This window comes from Scleropages formosus, chromosome 2 (assembly GCF_900964775.1).
Source record: "Scleropages formosus chromosome 2, fSclFor1.1, whole genome shotgun sequence".
Taxonomy (NCBI): Eukaryota; Metazoa; Chordata; class Actinopteri; order Osteoglossiformes; family Osteoglossidae; genus Scleropages; species Scleropages formosus.
In genome coordinates, this window is record NC_041807.1 from 30,595,816 (window position 1) to 30,619,855 (window position 24,040).

Consider the following 24,040-nt stretch of genomic DNA (forward strand, 5'->3'; position numbering starts at 1 on the left):
ATTGAGTGCAACAAGACAAATACTTAATCTGCTTTTACAAGACAAATAACCTATAGTATTTTTATGTAGCATATAACAGAATGCTTTTCTTGCTAGACATAATTCTCAGAAAAGACAAAGAAATAAATTAATTCATGTAGTAAACACGTTGACCAACACACTACCACATGCTGCAATAGTAATACTTCAATGAACTGGCGTCCTGTCTTATACCCTTCTTAGTCTTGTACACTCGTCTTCCAGAATAGACTCAGACCACCATATCCCTGCCTTGGCATTAAGGATAGTGAGGAAGACTAATATTAATAATGGTGATGATTGTGTGAACAGTTTTTTGTCCTCTGAACACTAGTGGTTGAATGGGCAATACAGTGAATCATAGTTTGTCACAATAAGTTTAGTTTAGCAAACTGGGTTCCTTTCTTGAACAACAGGTTGTGGCTGCTGCACAGCTTCATGTGACCAGTGATTCCAACTTGTAAAGCAATCATTGTCTTCAAAATTTACTACTTAGTTTGGATACTATGGCTTCACAAAATTGGACTAGGAATCTGTGAAATGCATGTTTTGTGCAATAATGTCTTTTATCAGTTTTATTCCTTGTAACTCAACCCGTGTAATATGAGCTCATTTTTCATTTAAAGAAGTGATAGTTCATGCACCTTCCTGTATTTGTCAAACTTTTCTTTCTTGATTTGGAAATGATCAATATTCAAGCAAATACATATATTATTAATAAAGAGTATGTCATAAACGGTGATGAAATGAGAGCAGAGGAAAATGAACTGCCCCAAACAAAGCTGCCATTGAGGGTTACTGTGTTGCAGCTGAACACGGCACTCAGCCACCACAGCCCCGACTGGGGACAGCAGTTTTACTGTTCTGTCATTCAATGTTACCAGCCACTCACTGTGTGTCTCATTGTAACTATATCACCATGTGATTCTATGGAATTTATGGTACATATATATTGATAATGTACAAATGTTCTTGTGAGCTGCATTACTTGAGGTCGTGGGCTGCCATGTTAACATTTTCAGTTGCTTTGGAGAAGAGTATTAACTGAATAAGTATAATGCAGTTTACCAAGAACAGTTGGCAGGGTGTTTCCAGGATGCTTCTTTCTTTTTTTGGGCAGTGTTTTTATATGAAGTGTTCAAGCTTTATGAATGACAAGGGACTTAAAAGCAGGTTTAAGCGCAGTTTTCCCCTTGGGGGCTTGAATGTTAGTAGGCATTTCGAACTATTCTATACACCTACACAGTTCATGACTTTTGACATAATGCTTGTACAAAGTTTAAGATCCTTCAGTCTGCTTACTAGTCATTTGAAAATGATCAGTAGTGCATAAGAAAGTGCTGGCTTTCTGTCCACACCATACAGCATTGCATCTGTCCATTATTTCTTGCCTGGATTAGACTTTGAAGTGTTTTCTCTTTTGTACTTTAGCCTTAAGAGTTCTGGGAACCTCAAGCAGAGAAATGACCTCTTTGGTGTGGATAAAAGTGATGGTCGTAAATGGAGTGAAGTCAGTTATGGTGTGTTCTCCAGAAGAATTTGCGAGAATCATCTGAATCTCGTGATTACCAAAAGCTACATAGATAGAAGAACATGGGAAGCTGCTTTGCCGTTGGCCAGGAGTGTGCCAGGAAATCAGGGAAAACAAAGCAATTAAGAGCTCCAGCAGTATCTTGTCTGGGATTTAGGTCGTAGAAAGTGTTCTTGCTATAAAGAAGAAGGTGGTCTGCCAGACAACAGAACTGAAATTGAGACATTCCATGCCTCCTGAAATGCTTTGGGGGAGAGCAGCAGCCTGCTGAAATTAGTGCAGAGGTTAACAAGTAGGAACCCAGCATCATCATATGACTTTTAATGCCACTCTTTCATGGTGCTGTATTTCACTATAGGTTCTGGTGGCTGTATGGATAGTGTCTCTGAGCCCAGCAGGTAGCAGGTTGCCTTAGGATGTAACTCTCAATGCATCCCTAGCTGCTGGTATAAACAGCTGAGTGAAGAGGCCAGGAACAATTAAGTGATAGTGGAATAGATTTCATAAAAGAAGACACTGAGGTAGTCATCTGTTTGGGGAGAGCCACAGACTACACAAGTAGGGCACTTTGTCCATTCATTGATTACCCAAAGGCAGTGACCTGTTATATACCTGTTCACACATGACATTCTTGTAATTAGAAAGTGAGCACTTGAATATTATTCCCCCAGTTCACCACTTATAGGTCTTTGGATTCAAAAACTATCCACATTTTGAACAAGGATCTGATTTTCCCTGTGGAGCTGGTTCCATACTGCTCTTCACCAATGTACCAGAGCACCTGCAATTTTTTGGGTCTCATCTAAGCATTTACGTGAAACCAAGAGGAATGGACAAGTATTACAGCTGAGAAACACTTAAACCTATTCAAAGGGGCTTAACAGGTATAGGTTCATTGTTTTTTTTCATCTGCAGTAAAGTGTATAAAAACAGTTGATATGTCTAATTTATCACAGGTGTGAGTACCTTCCTAGTGCAAGCTGGGGCTGGTTAAATTTGAATTTTAAGTTCTGGTTGCTGTAATCATTATTTTAAAGTTCAGTTTTATAGTCGTTGATGGAATAAGATACTCTTGTTCTGTGTTTGTTTTTTTAATGAGAAAACAGGTGCTGTTTGCTGTCATAATTGTTTGTATATCTCATGTTGCAGCTGAATTAATATAAATGTAATCTTAATTAGTTGAGAAAATGCTTGGAGACTGGATGTAATGTGGTCCCATGCATAGGTGACGAAAATGCACTTAATTTGGCTGGTAGGGCAAAGAGTTTCCACAGGATCTATGTGAAGAAATTCTGACCACAGCAGTAAAGGTTAGAGATGAACATTGTGGTCAACTTGCAATGCGACTTTTTCCCCAGTAAAGTGGGGTGATTTTCAAGGCTCTTATCACTGAGTTATTTTGAGATAAGAACATCTGTTGACAATATTTATATTGTCAGTACTTTCTAGACTAATTTGTTTCTGTAAATATCTCTGCATTCTTGGGGGTTTTTCTGCGAGATGTACGTTGCTTTGAACAAAAAATTTGTCTGGTGCATAGCTTTACTATGCTGCATAATCTTTACGTAGAACTACGTGTGGGTGGTGCGAGAAATGGAACGAGGTTGCATGCAATCATCGTTTATTGGGCGACAAATCACGGCATTCTACAGATTCAATGGAATCGGACACGGCAAGAATAGGGCGATGATGTGAGAAGTATGATATCGCCACAGAAGATGACGTTCATGCCACCAAAAGAATCACTGAAGTTGATGTCGCCTATGCGCAAGTGGATGGTGCCTAGCATGCCTGCGCTGATCATGCTGACTTCATCGATGATCTCTCGGTGTCGGCGTCTTCCGCGCACTGCTGCCCCGACCCACTCGGCCCAGATATCAGGTCAGTTGCTGCTGCATGTACGTCCATGGGCTCGTGCTGCATGGCTATGTTGGGTGCGTGAGAAGTCGATGGTTGCGGCTCCAAGGATACCTGAGGCGATTTTGCAGCGTCCCGCACCGCCTTGTCCCGAGCACACTGCTCATGCTTTCGCTGAACCGGTGTCTTGCCTGGTGTCTTATCCGCCTTCAGGCCCCCTACCCCGGTCTAAATTAAGGTTTTCCTGCCAGCGCGATACATGTCTGATAGCGCGGCTCTCTAGCGACGCACTGAGGTGCTGACGTCAACGCTATGACGTGGTTCGAACGTGATGACATGTAGTGTAACGCGCGGCAACTCCATAACGAGGCAAATGTGGGACATTTTCGCAACATTGCCAGCTCGCGCAGGCTGAACTGGTAGCGGCCGTTCATATCTCGTTTGATGCGGTGTTCCTTCCTCTGTCCAAAGGTGTATGCAGTATCTCTCTGTGTCTTTTCATTTGCAAACAGTAGCGGCAAGAGGGGTTGCATTTTTTTGTGATGGTCAATTCCCAAGTTACCCCCCCCCCCCCCCCCCCACCTCGTGCGGAGAAAGACGTACTTCTACGTCATAAGTGTCATACTGTGTACAGAGTAAGTCCGGCAAAGGCCTGTGTCTGCATCAAGCTGCAGCACTGACCATGGTCTGAGTGGTCAGTTTATTCCTTTGTAAACCATAGGGAAATTCAGACCAGGAGTGTTTTTGCAAAGTCACGTACAATGGACCAATTTGTTTAATTAAAGCCAGTAAGCTGATTGGAGTAAAACCCAAAACAGAGGCTCTAGTACAGAGAAATATTGTCTTGAAACCTATAAACAGCCCAAATGAGTAGGACAGGACATGCGGTTGGGCTAATAAATAAAAAAATACAGAGAATCGATTAGTTCAGGCTATTTGTGTTTCTCTGGTTTTAAAAAAGAAAAAGGTAGCACTGTATTCAGTCTCTCATGTATTAATAGGATAATGGTATACAAAGACAAATAGTAGACAAATGACGCTCCCCCTTCCAAATTTCCCCCTATATACATCCATATAATAGGATTTATATTATTCTTCTTTAATATCTAGCATGGCCTTTCTGGTGAATTTCTTGAAGAAATGGATGTGCCATCATTTAATTTTATGGGGATTACTACTCCAAGGCACGTGTGTGTGTGTGTGTGTGTGTGTGTGTGTGTGTGTGTGAGAGGGAGAGGGAGAGAGAGGGAGAACCATAACATTGTGATGAAGGTCACCAGTTGGTCCTGGTGAACCACTGTTTTCCACTCACTGCCTGCAGCTTCTTCTGGAAGTGTTGCCCCTCTTGTCAGGTGCATTGGCATTTTATAAGTGTCGTTACTTCCCTTCAAAGTTTGTTTCTCTGTAAGAGTTGCGCGAAGATTAACAGTGTAGCCTGTTTTTATTTCTATAAGTGACCTCTTAATCTTAGTGTGTTTTCATAGTGAGTTTCCATCAGGGTTGGAGTACTGTGCAGTCAGCCTCGTGAACTCCCTCGCTCGACTGTTACCTAAGAAGGCCCCACAGAAGGGGGAGTGGACTCGGTGACGATGCATAGAGGGGAGGGGCATGAGCATGTGATGTAGGAACTGGTGGGAGGAGTGCCTGAGAAAGGGGTGCCGCCAAGGGGCTGTCTGACAGCGGGCCCAAGTAGTGCCGTTCTAGAAATTCTTTGTTCTGCAGTTCTCAGAGTTCACAGGGACCAGCAGTGAAATGGGCTTTCGCCTGAAACCTATCAGTGTTAGTAAAATACAGTTCTTAAAATGACACAGGTGATCTTGCTCACTTCAAAAACTTGTACAGCAAAAAAGTTATGTAACGGTATATACTGCTCGAGTTTAGTAAGATTTATGGGTTTTAATTACTCTTATTCACTTAGTTGTAATTCCAAGCAAAGACTGCAGTTGTCAGCTTGTATGGGTTCATATGTTACCAATGGCAGGCCGTGGGTTTATTGTATGTTCCACTCCATCATTAAGAAAACACCCACTGTTGTGCTTAAACTTTTATGGGCTGCTTCTCTGGTCCCTTCAGTATTCAGCTGGAAGTTACCCTCTAGAAATTAAAAATTCCTTCATATTATGTTTTATGGTATGAATGATTTAAAAACAAAAAACTATTTATTGAAGCATAGTAAAGGAAATAAATATAAAATGAATTCTCATTTTAGCAAGTGTTTTGCCAAAATACTGTGAGATAGTTTTTATAGAAGTTAGGTCTTTTTCAGATGAGCTTCAGGTATTGCAGTAGCTTAGATAAGCAGTTGTGAAGTAAAGCAAGTTGCAACCACAATGTGAAAAGTGAGTGTTTGAATCTGCTTGGACTTGTTTGGGGGAGATGGCTGGAGTCTGACTTTCACATGAAGCCGTTATGAAAGGGGTTTAGAAATGGCAAGCAGAACCCTGATGCTGCGCACAGAACCCCCTTGGTGGGGCCCCAATCCAAGCAAGAGCAGTTATGCAAGGAGTTTTGCTTTAGTTCCTGGTTGCTGTCCACTGCCTTAGTTTAATCAGTGCTTGCTTGGGAGAGATTCAGTGAATGAGAATGCAGTGAGCAGAGGCTACGAAGTGGCAAAGGACGCACTCACTTACTCAGCCATCCAGCCAGTCGGCGATTCAGCAAGTCAGTCATTCCGTAAGTCAGAGAGCCAGCTGGCCTAGGACTGACCCTGCAGAGTAGACTAAGACCAAAGAGACGAAGAACTCCGAAGCCGGCACCCTATTCTGAGCCCTGTGCAACGACGTTACCATCCAGCGGTGAGCCAGTCCTCACGTGGCCCCAGCAGGGTGACCTGATACAGTGGAGGCAACATTCCCGCCCCCTACACCGTGCATTATACGAATGTGAATCATGCTGCTTCTGGACGAAACTGAGTCTTTCACAGGTAGGGATTGTGCTGGCCTACATAATTGACCTTTTGTGACTCTGCATCCAGGGAGAACGGGGGTCGTCTGGTGCATAGACGGTCACAAGGACAGTAAAAAGTTTATCGCCATAACTCATAAATATCAGTTTGGTAAATGGACATTGTGTGGGCCTGTTAATGCTGCTTTGTTCCAGAAAAATGTATTATCTATAGCACTCTGTTAGGAATCCATTTATTCTCAAATAAAATACATTTATGTAATAGATGTTTCATTACTAAGATGAATCGTTTTTGAAGGCTCACCATAGTCTCTGCTTCGTGTTTTTCCATACATTCTTCTCTGCTGCATTTGTGATTCATTCTTTAACTTTCCATTCACGTCTAAATTTGGTGTCTAAATATATGTGTTAGCACTGGGGTTTGCCCTTTTAAAATTAAAAACTAAAGTTTTTAAAGATTTTTCCTGCTAGGTTGTATAGATTTTTGGCAGCTGTGTTCACTTTGTGCTACATATAATCTGATCTCTCCACAATAGTTTTCATATCAGAATTAAAAGGGGGCCCATTCTTTGTGATGGACTGGTGTTTTCTGCAGACATTCAGAGTTGTTCTTTTACTTGCTACATATGGTTTAGTTTCAGTCAGGGACTTGATCTGAATGATCTGGGATTAAACTCTTGTTTTTACCTTGAATTTGTCTATTCACTACCTCTCAGATGTAGTAGCAATTCCCAAGAAACTGGATTAGGGTATTGATCCAGTTATACAACGTTATCCGGACCAGTTACGGAACCTGCTCCCCAGTGTGTCCAGGCCCCTATAATCTCTGTGACACACTGGCCTATTAATGGCACTTAGTGCAAACGGCTGCACTCTGATGAGGGAGACATGTCTCGCATTCTTCCATTGCAAAATTGAAATCTGAGCTAAAGTGAAAAACACACAAGGAGTGTGAGGAGTGTTTCATAAGCACTCAGCATGTACTAAACCAAAGCTGTTAATTTACATGCTTTTATTGGTCTCTCGTTGTGTAATGAGGGTCCCCTACTGCAGAGTTGTTGCTGACAGTTTTTCATTCAGACACATCCTTTCAACACTGAGGATTGAGAGAGATCTCAAGAAGGACCCCATATTCATAAAATATCAGCACTGGTTTAAATTTAAATGTTGTGGGTGCGGTTGTCAGGACCGGGACAGGGTGCTGGGCCTGCGCTGTGTCTGAGCTAATGTTGTGTAACAGTCCAGGCATACTGTTATGTAAACAGGCCTTCCTTTTCTGCTGTGCCGGCAGCGCTCGAGCTTGCCGCTTCCGGGGTTAGCTCACTGTCATAATGGCAGTGGGGACCAGCTAGAAGTAAAACAGAAGGGCTAGAGAAGCAGGGCACCACGGTGCTAACAAAGTTTAAGAAAGATGGATTTTTTTTTTTATTATTAAATGTACTACATGTTTTTGCTTTTTATTTTTTGCAGACTGGAAATACACATGGTGAACAAAAACACTGACTCAGTATCCTTAGCTTTTAGCAGCGGTACTGCGTTGTCGTCGTTTTTAGTCAGCATTTCTGTATTTTTCTTAGTATTTTTTTCCTATATCCCAATATATTTGTCAGTATATTCCTCATGCATTGTCCTCACGAAAGTTATAAATGCTAATGTTAAAATATTCATTAAAGTTAACTTTGCAGTGAGTTTTTACCTTTTAAGAGTTCACTGCTTTTAATTGTCTCATAGATTTACTAGAAATATTAACTGACTTTGAAAACATTTTACAATGCAGAACTTCTGTACCAAACTTTGTTGCAGCAGATAAACAGCACTTTGTATAAAACAATCTTTTGTTCTTTAAGCAGTTACCTTGGTTTGGCTATTTGGCAGATATTTACAAGTGTTGATAAACTTTGCTTTTCCTCAAGTATTGCTGGAAACAAAGAGTTCCACAAAGAGTTCAAACAAAGGAGTTGTTTTAGATACAACTTGGTCTCATGTGACTATCACCTTAAATCTGCACCCTGGCTGGGAATTGGGAGTATGAATAATGTTTTCGTGTCCAAGCAGTGTGGGCTTTGTCATGTTGAGTTTTACTGTGTCTATAAGGAAATAAAAGTAATAATCTCTTTAGGATGAGAATGAGATGATTTAAAGAAAAGATCCTGGATATCAAGTAAGGGGGAAGTCGTCAATGAGTATTTTTTCATATGAATGTGGCCAGAGGAGATAAGAACAGGCAGTTGGTGTAGGGCAGCAAGACATGGAGTCACTGCTGAGGTGTGACTGTTTTCCCCTTCCACTCTTGGCCAAAGCCTCTTTCCCCCCACAGGTCATTGAAGGTCCCAGAAATGCAATCACCACACCAAAGGTCACACATCAGAGCACTTCCAGTAGAGCTCTTACCCAAAGCCAAAAGGTTCAGGACTAATCAGCCTGTTAGTAATTACATTACAAACTTGAAGCAGAACTTCAATTTGGATATATTTGAGATTTTTTGTTTGTAAATAAAAACGAATAGCAAACTGTGGTGCTGCTGTGCGACAGTCTGTCTGTTTCATCCTGCCCTGGTTGTAGATCTGAATTTCCAGAGCTGATGACCGTCACATTAATTTGCCATTGCAGGTATTATGAATAAATGGCCATTTGGATGATTGTATGATTTAATGCTGCCAAAGCCTTCCTTTTCAAAAATGCAAAATTGTCTTTCACACGGAGTACCTGTTTATGTAAGGCTGATATATGTGGGGTTTTATAGTGCACTGTTGGCAGTGACTGTGAGGAGTCATATACTATCTGGGGACCGATCTAAGTAGATACGGGATTTTTGGCAGTGCCTTGGAGGTCTAAATGTGCTCTTGTTCCCTGCAAGTGCACCGTGTCACCAGTCTTTGGGTAGGAATAAGAAATTTGAGTTTCTGTAATTATTTTTAGAATTATAAGCCACCTGTCAAATTGGTGTTAGAAAAGCTCCTCTCATTGTTGAAAGCTAATTTGTCAGTTTTTTTTTTTTTTTTTTTTTTTGTGAAAGTATAATGCTGTACAAACGTCGCTGGGCTGGCGTACTCCTCTGCCTGCTCATATTACAGGCACGCTCCTGAGGACAAGGTCCTCCAGCTCCTGGCCTGATGTGGGTCAGTGAGCCAGCCATGGCATGTTGCTGAAACAAACCGCATCCTTCAACTCTATCGGCTCATACAGAGGGCAGTGGGTCATTGGTCCACCGTTCAATGGGCAGTCTCTGCAGGAGGCAGCTGTGAGAAGAGTGGTGGCTGTAGTAGTGTAACTCCTGTTTGTTTACTGGATTGAGTGTAATCTGCTTACTGTTTGTGCCGGGTACTATCCTGTTGCTAGATTGTTGCAGGACTATTTTTGCCTTCTCCGTTCAAACATGATTGAATTGTTCGCCCTTAATTTTAAATCAATGGGGGAAAAAATAGTCAGCAGAGGTACAAATATTAAGAATGATAACGAAGTTCGTACTGTTATGGTCTGATTGCATGTTCACTTTTCTCTAGTGGCTACTGTTTGACATCGAATTGCCGACTGAGCAGTTGCTATGAGATGGTTTTTGAGTAGAGCTGAAGAACCTTGCTGCCTTGGAGACGGTCCACTCAGCCGCTCCCATCTCCTTGCCAACAGGCCAAGTCATCTGGACCTGTTGTGTAACTCACCATGTCAAGGCCGTGTGTGTGTGTGTGTGTGTGTGTGTGTGTGTGTGTGTGTGTGTTTTCACGCACGAATACGCTGGGAATAATGTAGGTCATAACCAGGAGAAACTGTGTTCCAGGTCTACTGGTAGTGTATTAATGCCCCTACGTTGCCAAGTGAACATTGTGGTTCTGCATTTTGAATATTGTGAAAACCATACAGTCCTCCTTTATGGGCAAGAAAGCCTTTAATCGCTTTCTAAAAACTTAAGTACATTTCTATTTATTCATTTAGCTGAGGCTTTTTTTCAAAGCAACTTTGCCCTAAAAGTACTTTTTCTTGTTTTGTCTTGCTTGTCTTTTTCATTTCTCTTCCTCCTTCAGTCCCTGTGGACAGAACCCCAGTATTAAGTTACACTGAGGACTCCTCCAGGAAGTGGTGAAGCTGCAGCTCTTCAAATGTTTGTCATTATTCTCATGCCAGGCACACTATGTGCGTACCGAGGTCCCTGCCTAGACGTACTGTACAGGAAAACAAACTCTGATTGTCTGAGCACTTACGCAGATAGAGTAGCCGGCTTGTGTGTCACAGCCTCGGCATGACGCTGCTTCTACAAAGTGCCATTACATAAATGGTAAGCATACCCCACTTATGTAAGCAATGTCTGCCGGAACTACCTCTTGCCCAATCCTCCTGTTCTCCTCCTTGGTAGGAGGAAGGGATCAGGGTGACACTTACGTAAAACTTATGTTCCTGGGTGAAGGAGTGCCTGGATTAATCCTTTTTTCTTAAACTTGAGTAAAATCACTTTTGTTTTGCTTTGCTTGTTTCTTTAAATAAGACTCGACAAAAGAACTTTTTCAAGTAACACTGTGCATGAATAAACTTTCCTAGAGGGATGGAGAGCTGTGTTTTCTCATTTAAATTTTTTGAAAAACTATAGACCCCTCCCCCCCCAACTACACCTATAAAGTTTTTGTTCTAGCGTTTGCCCTATATTTCTCAAACTGCTGAATAAAGAATTTTGTTTTATTTAGATTAAAATATCGAAAATTGAGTTTTTATCAGGTAGCCAGTATTAATTTGTGTTCTTGTGATAAAAATCTTTTCTTAGAATTAGTAGTCCTGATTTATATAAGAACACATGCCACCTGGATGCCTTGCCTTATAAGTATAAATGGAAATGAAGCCATTTGTTTCCAAAATAACCCATCTTTTATTAATTGTCCCTCACCTGCTTGCGATCTAAAGGCTGCCTAAACTCTTGAAGCAGATTGCCTGTTAATTATAAGGCTGACTGGCAAAAATGTCAAACATGCAAGTAGTCACTCTACTCAGCTAAGCCCAGGTATTGCACTGTAGCGGTTTATATAATAATCTGTATTTTAAAACAGTGTTGAAAGCTACATAGCCACCAACTCTGCTTTTATCAAGCTTATTATTGTAACTGGACATGTGCCCTAGTTGTGTCAGGGACCACTGCCATGAAGGCAGTGTCTGCCAGGAACTTTGGGAAGAAAAACTGACATTTTTCTTTTTCGCTCCCTCCATGGTTTACAAGGTTTTGAGGGTTTTGAGTTTCTAGGGTCTCGGAAGGGACTGAAATGGAGACTTATTTTTTTTGGGTTATGTAACAGCATATTATGTAACGCAGCCATCGCTTGTCCCCGAAACATCAAGGCCAGTAGCACGGCCTCCTACGGCTACTCCACTTTTCCTCTGGTGCCTCCTGGCCCATCCGTGGAACCGCAAAGCTATGACCTTTTCACACATGGACTGGAGTTGCCTTTGTCACACAAAATTGTCTATTATACAGATTTCTTCAGCAAAATATTTGGTCACCTCAGAGCTTATCCTCTCTTATTAAAACCATTTAAAGACTTTCTTCAGCATTGTTAATACATTTACATTTATTTCCTTAGCAGCACAAAAGCATATTACATTGAAAGGAGGAGAGCTCTTGATGCAGGCATGTGATTCTTGAGTATAGTCTCCCTGTTGCCACCGCGACCCTAGTAGGAAAAGCGGGTAAGAAAATGGATGGATGGACCTTATAATCGAATATACATTGCACAAAACGTTGTATATATTATTATTATCATCATTATTATTATTTATGAACAAAGATAACAGCATATTGGTGTCAAACATATTGGAGGTCAAGGGAGAAGTGAGTTAAAGATGTTTTGGAATCCTTCTGGAATGTTGTAAGAGCTTCAGCAGTTCTGAGTGAGAGAGAGGTCATTCCACTATAATGGAGCTACCACGTAATAGCCTGTTTATGTAATGTTTTTAGCATTATACTTTTGTGCTGCCATTTTTAGCGGTATTTAATTTTACCTGGCATAAATAGAAATTGAAGAAACACCAATACTTCACATTTTTGTTGTGTTGTTTCTAAAGGCTGCCCTTGCTTGTTGTCCTGCTTATGATAATTTTTTCTGTAGTTGAGGGCAATTAGCAAGGAACATTTGCAACCTGATACAGGTTAAAACACTCAACAGAAATGTCCACCTGTTTCACTGGAAATGCTGTTCATGGTTTCCTATTTCAGGGTGCTTTTGTAATTCCAGGACAGACTTTCACATCAACATCCTCCCCCCCCCCCCCCCCATCTTAGACCAAAATGTTTTCTCCATATTACATGCTCGTATTTAACGAGCAAAGGCCTAATTAAGACAATGACATTTTGATTTCTGCAGAATATGTGACTTTGTTTCAAATTGCACATTTGGCCATTTCTTGAAAAATCCAGCAGAACAGCTATGTATACAGACAAATTTTTGTGTAGTGATCTGGTAGGTCTGAACTTTCATTGCAAAAGAGCATCAGAGCCAAGGCCTTCATGCTGAAAAGTTGGGTCTTCCAGTCTCTCTGAAAACCCATGTGCCTCAAATTCTTCTGCTGCTTCCTCTTGCTTTTTTTAAAGCCTACATGGAGGAGGAGCCCATTGGCAAAGTGGGTTCACTCCTGTTGCCTAAATCAAAGGAGTAGCCTGCAGTTCCTATTAATAGGATTATAGGTCCGATTATGTAAGATCCCGATGCTGTCCTGACAGTGGGAGCTATTTCCAGAACAAAGAGAAGACGGTCCCAGGCCCAATTATTGCCCATCAAACGAAACCCTCGTGTTTCACAGGGACCAATTTTGTCTGCCTTAGCTGACATTGGTAGGCATTCGTGACTTTCAGGAATGGTTACGTAAGTTTTCTGTGAAGGGGGTGTAATCTCAGCCAGATGAATAATGAAGTCTCCTTCGAACCCCCTTTTCAGATCCCACCACTCAGCAGATTGGTTTTATGTTGGAGCGTATGATTTTTCTCTCATTTCAGATAGTACCAGCAGATTTGCTGTCCATCAAGCATCTCGTTGCAGTTAACTGTCAGTCAGGTACCATTGAGAGGCTCTTTGAAAATGCAGAAGGGAAATAAACACACATTCATGAATGAGTAATTGTTTGATACTGATATTTGCAGTCAGTGTTGTGGTTGAGAAAGTGTAATTGTGCAGATTGGCTGTTTCTTATGTGTTCAGTGTTGTGGAGTTATTGGGTTTGTACTCATTTTTTCTTTGGGGTTTGGCATACATTACCTTCTCTTGTGTCCAATCCTTTCCTTTATCTATATTTGTTTATGATCATAGGGCTGGGTACTTTGATAGAGCAAAATGGGCCATGAACCCAATGTCAAACTGTACAACTTTGAAGTAGTTAATGCATCTGGCATTTTACATTTGTGCACCTCTTTACAATGTGTATTTGTGTGTAGGAGTCATCCATTCTGCCCATAGTTGCTGTACACTCTTTCCTTAACATTCTTATCTCCTCTCCCTTGCAGAACACCCCCAGGGTGCCTCTTTCAGCACAGAAAATGAAGCCCAAGGAGGGGACACCTTGGGGTGGGAGCGCACCTCACCATCTACCTCGCCATCAGCAGAGCCCCCATCACGGCCCCCTTCCCAGCCCAATAGCCAGAGTTCAGTTTCTCTCAGCAACACCAAGAAGAGGGTCTCCAAGCCAGCACACATGAGAAGAAACATTAGGTAGTTCCTCCTAATCCTCCGAGTCCTTTCAAATACACATACATGTCCTCTGCAGTCCGTATACGCATGTTCCAAGCAATCCAGCTCATTGCTTGGTTACCCATTTTTTGTGCCACAGAAAGCTCCTACGGGAGCACCAGCTGGAGGCGGTGACCAAAGCTGCCCAGCAGGAGGAGCTAGAGAGAAGGAAGCGGCTGGAGCAGCAGAGAAAGGACTTTCCAGGGCCTCCCCTCCCTGAGCTTGCGCAAGGTAGGCAATTCCTTGCTTTCTACCCCAGGCCTCCAGAAGTGTGTGTCTACATGCCCAGCCACACAGCTGGCTTCATACATCACGCTGTAGTCATGACATTTTAAAATAACCTGCTAGGGGAGGGAAGTGGCTGACCTAGTAGAGTGGTGCCACGACAACAATCTCTCCCTCAATGTCAACAAAACAAAGGAGTTGATAATAGATCCCCGGAGAAGGAGGGAGCAACACTCATCACTGCATATTGGTGAGACAGCGGTGGAGAGGGTGAGCAACTTCAGATTCCTGGGTGTTCACATTACTGAAGATCTCACCTGGTCTCACAACACATCTGGTTAAGAAATCATGTCAGCGTCTGCATTTCTCGAGAAAGCTCAGGAAATTTGGTATGCCAAGCTGAATCCTCAGAAGCTTCTATAGGTGTGCAGTCGAGAGCGTCCTCTCTAGCTCTATCATAGTGTGGTTTTGAAGCAGCACAGTACAGGATTGTAAGGCGCTACAGTGAGTGGTGAAAGCTGCTCAAACTATCTCTGGAACATCCTTACCGTCACTGGAGAACCTATACCAGGCCAGAACCATCAGGAGAGCCATTAACATCATCAAGGACAATAGTCATCCCCAGCGCAGCCTTTTCACACCCTTACCATCAGGCAGACGCTACAGGAGTGTTAAAGCCAGAACTTCAAGACTGAAAAACTGATTCTACCCACAGGCCATCAGGCTTATGAACGACATCCATCCACTGCCTCTCCACGCATTATGGCAAACACAGATTACCTTCTGAGCCTGAGAGGTGTCAACTACCTCCCATCCTTCCTACACACACACACACATCCACAATGCCAGTAACATCAGAGACCGCAGACTACCTCTGCATACCTTGCGTACACAAATTCACACCCCCCCCCCCCCCCCCCCCCCCAATTGCGAATAGACCCAATCTACCTCTGCAGGATTCTGCACGTGTACGACTTCCATGTTTACATTGTGCACTGCACACTTTATATACGTATATAACCTCGTTTCTTGGGTTTTTGCACTAATAGTAATTTTTGTAAATTTCTGATTTACGCCTTGTGTTTTTCTTTCCTTACGCCCTTATTTATGTCATAGACTGCTGAGAGGATTCACAGAGTAAGAATTTCATTGTATGGTGTAACAAACTGTTTACTGTACACATGACAGACTCTTGAATCTATGTCACAGTTAAGCATCACAGTTAAGCAGCAGGTAACACTGATGCCTCATAGTACCTGAGTTGCACATCAGACAAAGGTTAGAATTATACTCATGTTGTGCAGTGTTTGCATGGTACTCAGAGTCCACAATCCTAAGACATGTGCAGAAGAAGGCAATGGCAGACCATTTCTGTATTCTCCCTTACAGTAAAAACCACGTGGGCTATTGCCTTGTTTTTTAGGCTCAGAGAATCTAATTACCCTACCTGTATGGCAGTTAGTGCGAGTAGAAACTTTACCTTGATAAATATCGCAACAATTCTGGGCAGTATCCTCTGTCTTGTAGTCCTCTTTTTGCCTCTTGATTTTCTTTAAGTATTTTTGTTGTACTCCTTAATCAGTTGTTTGTTATACAGTATTCTGTCCGTTTCCGAGCAGGAGAGGTGGCCCCAAGTTCAGCTGTTCATGCTGCCAAACAGGAGGTGATATGCCTGGACACCAGCAACAGCAGCGCCAGTGCAAGCGAGGACGATGCCAGAGGTCCATCTCTGCAGCTCCCCAAGGACGGTGAGGGTCCCGCCAGAAATCTCATACTTATTGAGATTGTATTTTCCCATTCTGCTTATTGCACAGTAACGGCACTTCCTGTTTCAGGTCTTTTGGTCCAGTAATGTTTCTGTATTTATTTAAAAAGTCCTACCATTGAATTTGTTTCAAGAAGCGCACTTTCCTCTCTACTTTGAAACAATTTGTGGTTTGTGTACTAAGATTTAGAAGAACAGTAAGATTGATCTAGCTCTCTTTATCCTTGCTGAGAATTCTTTGGTAAAAGCAAGAATAATTAGACGGAGACACATAATAGAAGAAATTGGGATATTAGAACAAGTGTCATTAATCCTGATTACAAACCAGTTGTAGCATGCTGACATTTTTATCCCAGGTTATGTAAGTGGTCCCTGGACTGTAATCCTGCTTGTATAACCAGCCATTCAGTTTAGTTGCATAAGTGCGCTCCATTTTTTTAATGTCTGAAGTGTAATAAAGCCAAGTGTTTGTGGTTGATTGTTAAATGTTATTTAAAGCTTCACTTGCATTCCAGACAGATTAGGTATTAGACACTGAAATATACTCACCTGAAAATCCAGAATTATATGTGGCAACTAGCATTTTCCCATTCAACACATAGTCAGAAGTACAAAACTAACATAAGACCATAAAGAATTTATACAGTTTAAAATTAGTCTTCATTTTATGGTTTCTAAAGGGTTAGCTGCTTTATATTGGTTTTTGCTGTTGATATAAGACACCATTATCCAAAGGGTCATAGGCACAAAGGGGTGACTATTTTTGCGCACTCTCTCCAGACGTGATTGAACTAAGCTCCGGGGAAGACGAACCCCCCCAGAGTAGTGAGGCAGCCAATGGGGAGGATGATCGGGCAACCCCAGGAACAGAGGAGAGCAGTGGGGCCCACATCAATGATGCACTCAACCAGCCTGACGCCCAGGGCCGCGTCCTGGTCAACATCAACCACCCATCCAACGAGCGTGACCTCTTCTTGGCCCCCCAGCTTGCCCGAGCTGTGAAGCCTCACCAGGTACAGCAACCAGCTGACCCATCTAGTGAGAAGCCTACACACCTGTTTTTTTATTCTTCTTTTGTCAGCCCAAGACATTCCCTATAACGAGTTTCCGCCTGCTTTTGTATTACATAAACTTAGTAATTTTGGCTGGAATGTTTGATGAATGCAGCTAGATTCAGTTGGTAACAGCATGTCCTTGGGCACAACCCGGGCTCCTCCCTCTCAGATTGGCGGGATCCGCTTCCTGTATGATAACCTGGTGGAGTCTCTGGAGCGCTACAGGAACAGCAGTGGTTTTGGCTGTATCCTGGCACACAGCATGGGCCTGGGCAAGACACTGCAGGTCATCTCCTTCATCGACATCTTGCTGCGGCACACAGGAGCACATACAGTGCTGGCCATAGTGCCTGTAAGTGTCCTGATCTTACTCCTTTTTGTCCATGTAAGAGATTTTTTTTTCTTCCCAGCTGACTCACTCTCTCATGGCTCCAGGTGAACACACTACAGAACTGGCTTGCAGAGTTCAACCTCTGGCTGCCACCGCCAGAAGCCCTTCCTCCAGAGACCACACCTGATGAGGTCATGCCCCGCACGTTTAAAGTGCATATCCTGAATGACGAGCACAAGTGAGTGAGATGTGCTTTGGCATCCCCATTAATGAACAGTTTTTAAATCCAAGTACAAACACGTCACACTCAGTTGAATTAAAATTAGGCCATTTTTGTTCTAACCTGCAGCCTTAAGCAGTATCACTCCTGTTCATGTTGAACTGTGCTTTTCGAGGACACATTAACACTGAATGGTACTGAATAAAGCACTCCTAGACTTGCCCAGCTGCATTTCTGAGCTGTTAGTGCACCATCATGGGGATGAAGAGTTCAGGTCTTAAAGAGGTCATCTGTCCCCAGAACAATATTAAATTGCTAATGGTGACATACTTCTCTGTGAGAACCACAGAAGCTATTGACTTGCTGTACTGCTCTTTAAGCAGCATGCATAAAAAGTTGTTCATCCAAATTATTGTTCTCTTTCAGCAGTCTTTCCAGAGAAGTTAAATTGGATTTAATTTTGTCTATTGGCTAGAGTAGGATTACTGTACTTAAGCTGATCTTTAGAGAAAAGAAGTATCATACAATAATGCTGATTAAAAAAATATGCCATGTTAGCAGAATAAGTGCTGTATGTAGACAACACTGTACAGAAGAGATGTGATCCAAGCTGTTAATGATGTACGGTGTCTTTTCAGAACAACGGCTGCACGTGCAAAGGTGATCAGCGACTGGTCAACGGAGGGCGGTGTGCTGCTCATGGGCTACGAGATGTACCGGCTCCTGTCACTCAAGAAGAGCTTTGTTACAGGCAGGAAGAAGAAGTCCAAGAAACCTGCGGGCCCGGTCATCATTGACCTTGATGAAGAGGACCGACAACAGGAACTGCTGAAAGGTCAGTGTGTGACTGTGCCTATCAAAACGCCAGTTTTCAGGGACTTGCCGTCCTCTTAGAACTTACTATTGCTTACCAACTGTGCATGCTACATGATCTCAGAAGTGAATCTATCCACAAGGACCTTAAACCTGTTAAGGATCTTATTATGCTTTCCAAAACTGTAGTAAGTGTATGTGGGGCAAGTTTTATAATTATTGTCATTTTGAAGCTGGTTCCAGACAGCTTTCCTACAGCATACAGTATATGCATTGGAGTTGGCTGTAAATTTTAGCCTTGAAGTGAAATATACTTTTTGGCATGCCTTAATTGTAAGGCCACAGATTTCAGGCAGTTCCAAATTAAACACACTACCATAGTCATGCTTTATGAAGCAATTGATTAAATAAAGACATGCATTTCAAGTTCACTGGTGATTCCAAATTGCACTTAAGAGTATGTCTCTGTCCGTGTGTGTGGCTACCCTGTAATGGACTGGCATCCTGTCCAAGGTGTACCCTGAATAACCTAGTGTCCTATACTTCCAAGATAGATTCCGGACGACTGCAATCCTGACTTCAACAAGCAGTTAACAATTATGAGTGAGTGAGGTAGTTTATACTGTACTGCATGACTGCACACATAGGGAATAGAAGGTGATTTTTAGGAAGATGTCCTAGTTGCACGGTAATGAAATATGGAAATTTTTCTGTTCTAAATGTTCTACCTCCCCATTTGGGCTTCCTAGGCATTGAGAAAGCACTGTCACGGCCAGGTCCAGATGTGGTGATCTGTGACGAAGGGCATCGCATCAAGAATTGTCACGCAAGCACATCACAGGCGCTGAAGAACATCCGATCAAGGAGGCGCGTCGTTCTCACGGGCTACCCGCTGCAAAACAACCTCATTGAGTACTGGTGCATGGTGGACTTTGTGCGGCCTGACTTCCTGGGTACACGCCAGGAGTTCAGCAACATGTTCGAGCGTCCCATCCTTAATGGGCAGTGCGTAGACAGCACGCCGCAGGATGTTCGGCTCATGCGCTACCGCAGCCATGTGTTGCACAGTCTACTGGAGGGCTTTGTGCAGAGGTGAGTCGTCTAGTGGTCTTATGGTGGCTGCAGAGTGAGCGTACAGGATTCATGAGTTATTTTTCAAGAACATCATGTAGTCTTTATGTTTCACAATCTAATAAGTATGCATTTCTCCATGAATTTACGATTCTGTAGTGAGGTAGAATAATTATCTCAAGGTATTTATTAGAATTTGGATTTAAAAAGAGGCAATTGCAGTCCTGGTCTGATGTATAACGTGAAGGGCTTGGTACTTACCTAACGCTGCTCCCCAATCTCCAGGCGAGGACATGACGTGCTAAGGTCCCAGCTGCCCTGTAAGCAGGAGCATGTGATCCTGGTGCGCCTCTCACCCATTCAACGAGCTCTCTACACTGAGTTCATGACTCGCTTCCGTGAAGCCGGCAACAGTGGCTGGTTGGGCCTCAACCCGCTCAAGGCCTTTTGTGTGTGCTGCAAGGTGAGCAGAGTGGGAGGTGTTCAATTCTACTCCATCAGTAGATATAAAGCCAAGCTGATTACATGTCCTCAAGGACAGCAGGGTGTCCTGGTTATTATGTACTTCAACCTTCAGCTCTTCATTGCTGAAATAATCAATTCAATGGGTAAGTTATCTGAACTTTCCTGAACTTATCATGAACTACTGTATAATGTGGGATGCCCTGAAGGATTGTAAGTACACCGATCAGCCACAACATTAAAGCCACTGACAGGTGAAGTGAATAACATTGATTATCTTGTTACAATGGCACCCGTCAAGGGGTGGGGTATATTAGGCAGCAAGTGAACAGTCATTTGTTGAATTTGATGTGTTGGAAGCAGAAAATTGGCAAGTGTAAGGGCCTGAGCAACTTTGACAAGGGCCGAATTGTGATGACCTGACAACTGGGTCAGAGCATCTCCAAAACGGCAGGTCTCGTAGGGTGTTCCCAGTATGCAGTGGTTAGTACCTACCAAAACTGGTCCACGAAAGGATAACCGGTGAACCGGAGACAGGGTCATGGAAGCCAAAATCTCACTGATGCACGTGGGGAGCGAAGGCTAGTCCATCTGGTCCAATCCCACAGAAGAGCTACTATAGCACAAATTGCTGAAAACCTTAATGCTGACCATGATAGAAAGGTATCAGAACACACAGTACATCACAGCTTGCTGTGTATGGGGCTGTGTAGCCGCAGACCAGTCAGAGTGCCCATGCTGAGCTCTGTCCGCCGCCAAAAGTGCCTACAATGGGCATGTGAGCGTCAGAACTGGACCATGGGGCAATAGAAGAAGGTGGGCCTGGTCTGATGAATCACGTTTTCTTTCAGATCATGTGGACGGCTGGGTGCGTGTGTGTCATTTACCTGGCGAAGAGATGGCAGCAGGATGCACTATGGGAAGAAGGCAAGCCAGCGGTGGCAGTGTGATGCTCTGGGCAATGTTCTGCTGGGAAACCTTGGGTCCTGGCATTCATGTGGATGTTACTTTGACACGTACCACCTACCTAAAGATGATTGCAGACCATGTATACCTCTTCATGGCAATGGTATTTTCTGATGGCAGTGGCCCTGCCACACTGCAAAAATTGTTCAAGAATGCTTTGAGGAACATGACAAAGAGTTTAAGGTGTTGACCTGATTCCCCATATCTCAGTCCAACAGAGCATGTGTGGGATGTGCTGGAAAAACAAGTCAAATCCATGGAGGCCCCACCTCAACACTATCAGGACTTAAATGATCTGCTGCTAACATCTTGGTGCCAGATACTACAGGAAACTTTCAGAGGTCTTGTGGAGTCCATGCCTCAAGGGGTCAGAGCTGTTTTAGCAGCACGAGAGGGACCTACGCAATATTAAGCTGGTGGTTTTAATGTTGTGGCCGATCGGTGTATGTATCCCTGGTGTAGGAACGGATTGGTCAGTATTGGTTTAGTATCTTAGCAGTGGTATAGCATTGTTTCTCTGTTCAACAATTGAAAACTGAGATGACAGATGAACAGATTTTGGTAAAGTGCCCTTTAACTTTGTCTATTTACACACGTGTTTAAAGACCATATTCACTAAGTGCTCCTCATCCTGCCACAGATTTGGAACCATCCAGATGTTCTCTACGAAGCCCTGCAGAAGGAGAACCTTGCCAATGAGCAGGACCTTGACCTTGATGACTTGACCACCTCGGGCAGCAGCCGCTGCACAGCGCCTGGCATGAAGGGGAAGGCCTCAGACTCAACAAACAGCAAGTTTGCCATGCCGGGCCTCGGATTGGGCCTAAATATTCTGCACGAGAAGGCCAATCAAGTCATCACTTACGAATGGGTATGAGAAATTGACATTTTGCTCAGTCAGGTCTAGATGTGGTTTCTTGCACAGCAGACAGAGCAGCTGCATTAACTCTCCTCTGTATCTCTCTGTCAGGCAAAGGACATCATGAACAACTACAAGACAGGTGTCTTGGAGAATTCTGCCAAGATGGTGCTGCTATTCCACCTAATTGATAAGAGCGTAAGCCAGGGAGACAAGGTTCTGGTCTTCAGGTGAGAAAGGCATGAGTTGTCTCTTATGATGTTCATTAGCCCAAACTTAACTATCCTATTTATTACCTGAACCCTGGGAGAGAATAAATTTTGTAAGCCCACACTTGGTTTAATTTGTGTACATAGCTGTATTGTGTTGATGGCCAGTCTGTATTAAACCTTACTTTCCCTTCCACAGTCAGAGTTTGTCTACATTGAGTGTCATTGAGGAATTCCTGGTCAAGAGGCCTATGCCACTGAGCACAAATACTGCAGAGCGACAGTGTCCAAACTGGGTTCGAAATGTCAACTATTACAGTGAGTGTAGAGTCTTCCCTGTCTGCTCCTTCAAGGCACTTGTCAGTTATTCTTTGCAGATACGACACAGAATATCTTCTGTTCCTTATAGTAACACCCCTGTAATGACTACTCCTTGCCTTGTCCGGTGAAGTCTTTGTTACCTTTATTGCCACCCACTTGACGTTTGTCTTTGTTACAGTTGCCTTCATACAGTGCCCGATGCTGGGTATATGGGAGTCAGTGCAAGAATTTAGGCGGACCAGGTTGACCTTGGTTTGCCAAGGCAGAGATCTGACTTCATTGATTGCTCATGTGAAGATTTTAGCAGTACTGCTTGAGTGAAATTCTTAACCAACGCTTATGTTTTTTTCCAGCAGTATTGAATGGCAGAGTTAGTATAATGTTAGATTGAATGTAGCAGTGCAGTTAACATATCGCTGTGTGTGCTTGTTAAATTTCTGCAGGGTTGGACGGGAGCACATCGGCTTCAGAGAGAGAGCGGCTCATCAATCAGTTTAATGATCCCACAAATGATACTGCATGGCTTTTTCTGCTGTCCACCAGGTCAGTAACCTGTAGGAGTTTGTTACATGGCATAGTGGTTTAGGTGGTCTAAGTTATAGGATCAGGCAAACTATTATTATACGTTTGAGAAAGTGCATAGCAAAAGTTTTGAACTAATTTATATCGCTGTGGGAAATCTAAGAATTTAAATGAGAATTGGCGAATGAAATTTAAATTTAACAGATAAAGTCTGCATAATTGGTCCCTTGTTGTGTAATAAAATATGCCTACTCTGATTGGCCTCCAGGGCAGGTTGTCTAGGTGTGAACTTGATTGGGGCCAACCGGGTGGTGGTCTTTGATGCCTCATGGAACCCATGCCACGACGCACAAGCTGTCTGCCGGGTTTACCGCTATGGTCAGAGGAAACCATGCCATATCTATCGTCTGGTGTGTGACTTCACTCTGGAAAAGAAGATCTATGACCGGCAGATTTCCAAGCAGGGCATGTCAGGTAAGAGAGAGTTGTAGGCTTGGAGTGACAGGGCAAGTGGTTTGACTGGACCTCTGAAGAGGTCTCTCATCAGTTATTGCTAGCTAGCCGAAGCCTGGCAAATTTATAGAGCATACAACACCCCTATGGTCGTATATCAGAGATACTGTATGTAGCTTAAGAGCCAAACCCTTGCAGTTTCCAGTGCTCTCAGGGAAGTTGGCATTGGACAAGTGCTTTATTTATTCTGAGTTATTCCTCCTCCTCCTCCTCCTTCCCAGACCGTGTGGTGGATGACTTGAATCCTGTGCTCAACTTTACACGTCGGGAGGTGGAGTCACTACTGCACTTTGTGGAGGAAGAGCCTGACCCAAGCCGTGTAAAGTTGGACACCACAGAAGAAATGGAGATTGTCATCAGACAGGCCTGTTCCCTGTACCCACACCTCATCACCAGGGTGAATACCTACACTCACGCACCTATGCATAAAGAGATTCTTTCTGTATGATCACCGTGCTGACATTCGTAGCTTGAAATTGTTACATGTTCCACCAGCAACCCTTCCACCATGAGTCACTCTTGATGGACCGGAAGGAGATGAAACTCACCAAAGCAGAGAAGAAAGCTGCCAAGAAGAGCTATGAGGATGAGAAGCGTGCATCTGTACCCTACACACGGCCCTCCTATGCCCACTACTACCCAGCCAGTGATCAGAGTCTCACCAACATCCCTGCCTTCAGCCAGCGCAACTGGTACATCGCTGT

At 43.2% G+C, this 24,040-nt stretch overlaps 1 protein-coding gene across 3 annotated transcripts in view; it reads left to right on the forward strand.

The window, feature by feature from the left end:
- The window catches only part of rad54l2 (RAD54 like 2), a 53,198-nt gene that overhangs the window by 25,462 nt on the left and 3,696 nt on the right, over positions 1 to 24,040 (forward strand). For 2 of the 3 annotated variants that reach the window (XM_018737776.2, XM_018737777.2), the window contains exons 3-18: positions 13,782 to 13,986; positions 14,105 to 14,235; positions 15,849 to 15,977; positions 16,775 to 17,007; positions 17,219 to 17,401; positions 17,485 to 17,618; positions 18,239 to 18,435; positions 19,163 to 19,505; positions 19,770 to 19,947; positions 21,553 to 21,783; positions 21,883 to 22,001; positions 22,180 to 22,298; positions 22,745 to 22,844; positions 23,092 to 23,297; positions 23,558 to 23,733; positions 23,832 to 24,028. In XM_018737776.2, coding sequence (XP_018593292.1) covers positions 13,782 to 13,986; positions 14,105 to 14,235; positions 15,849 to 15,977; positions 16,775 to 17,007; positions 17,219 to 17,401; positions 17,485 to 17,618; positions 18,239 to 18,435; positions 19,163 to 19,505; positions 19,770 to 19,947; positions 21,553 to 21,783; positions 21,883 to 22,001; positions 22,180 to 22,298; positions 22,745 to 22,844; positions 23,092 to 23,297; positions 23,558 to 23,733; positions 23,832 to 24,028 — 2,881 coding nt within the window. Of the gene's footprint in view, positions 1 to 5,954; positions 6,330 to 13,781; positions 13,987 to 14,104; positions 14,236 to 15,848; positions 15,978 to 16,774; positions 17,008 to 17,218; positions 17,402 to 17,484; positions 17,619 to 18,238; positions 18,436 to 19,162; positions 19,506 to 19,769; positions 19,948 to 21,552; positions 21,784 to 21,882; positions 22,002 to 22,179; positions 22,299 to 22,744; positions 22,845 to 23,091; positions 23,298 to 23,557; positions 23,734 to 23,831; positions 24,029 to 24,040 lie in introns of those variants that run through there. The other variant, XM_018737778.2, reaches the window with a different exon arrangement.